Genomic DNA, 2,241 nt, shown 5'->3' with positions numbered 1-2,241 from the left:
GGGTGATGATGGTGCCATTGCATTTGCGATTACTGGTTTATGCCTCTTCTGAAAGCGCAGTGAAGATAATCATTGGTGAGAGTGATGGGGACTGACTGCGGCGGAGCTCTCAAACAGCGGCGGCGGCCGTGGCATTATGCTGCTTGAAGATTGGTGTTGATTCTTGATGTTTCAAACTCGTAACCTTTAACTATACTATTACACCATCAATCATTTAATCCAAAATGTTTAATACTTAAGGTTGTGGTAAATATTACATCTCAGGCCCAAGCCCACTAAAGATGGCTTTTGCATCAATGAGTCCTGATTTCTAAGCTTTCCACAAAATGTTTTAGATTAGTTTCGCCTGAAGAACCATACTCCATAGATTCCACTGCCAATCCCTTCCATTTGTTAGCATTTCTTCTCATCTCATCCCCTTTCTCTCCACCTTCCATCACCATCTCCAAACATTTTTTGATCTCTTCTCTCTCCACAACCCCTTCTTCATTCGCCCTCGCTTTCACCCCAGTGCCCCACACCTCCACCAGCTTTGCATTTGTCGTCTGGTCCGAAAACTGGGGACATGCCACCACCGGCACACCTGCAACTAGACTCTCCATGGTGGAGTTCCATCCACAGTGCGTCAAGAAACATCCAACTGCTTGGTGACACAACACCTCCACTTGGGAGCACCACTGCACAATCAGCCCTTGTTCTTCACTCAAGCTACTGTTCATCTTCTCCTCTAATTCGCTCTCTATAGATCGAATCACCCACAAAAAAGGGCGATGACTTTCCATTAGTCCATGGAATATCTCCTCCATTTGATTTTTCTGCAACGTCGCAAGACTCCCAAACGACACATAAATCACTGAGCCTTCTGGTTTTGAGTTGAGCCATGGAAGATAATCCTTAGACCTCTCAAACAGGTCACAACTGATGGAGGAATCAAGCTGCATCAAAGGTCCGATTGCAACCACATTCATAAAGTCTCCAAGGGCTTTGATTACATCTTCTTCCAACGCATTAAACGTGTTTATTAGCAAGCATGTGTTGGGATCTTGCTCTAAGTTTTGGACGTGTTCTTGAAAGCTGGGGACGACCGAAGCGTGTGGACTGGTTGGTAACAGAATGGAAGGTAGGTCTTCGTATTTCAGTGGGGGCAATCCTGGTAATTCCAAGGAAATATTCAAGGAACTTCCGAGCTCGGTATTGAAGAGACCGTCATGGGCCTTCAAGTATCGATGATAAACGGCAATTACAGTGGCTGACTGAGTGCTCAGAAAGGCTGAGGGTATGCCGTGCTCACGAGCCACTGTGGCTGCCCAGGGCAGGAGGAATCCGTAGATTAAGTAGGTGACAGGACCGCGCTCGTTGGATAGGCTTAAGAGCAAGTTGGAGAGGCTCTGGGAGCCTACGCGCTTCATCTCTTCCATGGAGTAGTTGGAGTTGTTTCCATCATCGTAGCCATCCGAGAAAGAGGCAAAGTGCAAGCCGGGGATAGTAGGAAGGGTGGCGATGCGGCGGAGGCCGGACACGAAGGTGGCGAAGGTGACACGTACCCCTAGGCGTAAGAGGAGCATGGCCAGATGAAGGGTGGGATTGATGTGGCCTTGTGCTGGGCAGGATAGTAAGAGGAAATGATGTTTGTCCATCCTTGTCTGTGCTTTCCTTTCTCGCAAAGGCCTGATTTATTGACTTAATGGAGATGCTCAATCCATTCTAATTCATCTTCGTTTTTTTCAAAGTTGGGATAATTAGGTTAATTGGTCAAATCAAATTGGGACTGGATAAGGTTGGATTCGGTGAACCCACGTTCAATGGCTGTCAATTTTTCATTTAAAAAAAATATATTTTATCAAAATTTAAATAATAAAAAACACAATATTTCAATATAACAAAAAGTTAAATATCAAATCAAGTTGGCATTAAGCTTGGCTTATTCGAACCTTTCAGCAAAGGCAATTGATATTTGAGTTGACGTTTATATAATAACTTTCAACTTGGGTGGAATTTAAATATTAAAATGGTTTTTTTTTTCTTTCCTTTTAGATATTGGATTGCATAAGTATCTTATAAAATTTAATATTTATTATTTAATAATTTAAATTGATTTTAAATTAAATTATATTTAAATTATTAAATTAAAACTTATTACTTAATTCTTTTTATAAGTATTAAAATTATTTTATAAAATTAACTTAAAATATATTTTAAATCATAAAATGGATATATTTATCCTCATAAATTATAATTAAA

At 41.0% G+C, this 2,241-nt stretch overlaps 1 protein-coding gene across 1 annotated transcript; it reads right to left on the bottom strand.

Moving 5' to 3' along the window:
* Positions 1 to 213: 213 nt before the first annotated feature.
* Positions 214 to 1,880, bottom strand: LOC100242998 (UDP-glycosyltransferase 75C1). Its single transcript, XM_002263496.5, has one exon. The coding sequence runs from the start codon at positions 1,635 to 1,637 to the stop codon at positions 294 to 296; it is 1,344 nt and encodes a 447-aa protein (XP_002263532.1). The 5' UTR covers positions 1,638 to 1,880; the 3' UTR covers positions 214 to 293.
* Positions 1,881 to 2,241: the final 361 nt, after the last annotated feature.

Source organism: Vitis vinifera, chromosome 5 (assembly GCF_030704535.1).
Source record: "Vitis vinifera cultivar Pinot Noir 40024 chromosome 5, ASM3070453v1".
Taxonomy (NCBI): Eukaryota; Viridiplantae; Streptophyta; class Magnoliopsida; order Vitales; family Vitaceae; genus Vitis; species Vitis vinifera.
Note: the sequence above shows the minus strand (reverse complement) of the source record. Positions and strands in the feature narration are given on the sequence as shown.

Bases quoted from the DNA above. Each gene is read 5' to 3' on its own strand.
- LOC100242998 (XM_002263496.5), bottom strand. From the start codon at position 1,637: ATGGACAAACATCATTTCCTCTTACTATCCTGCCCAGCACAAGGCCAC.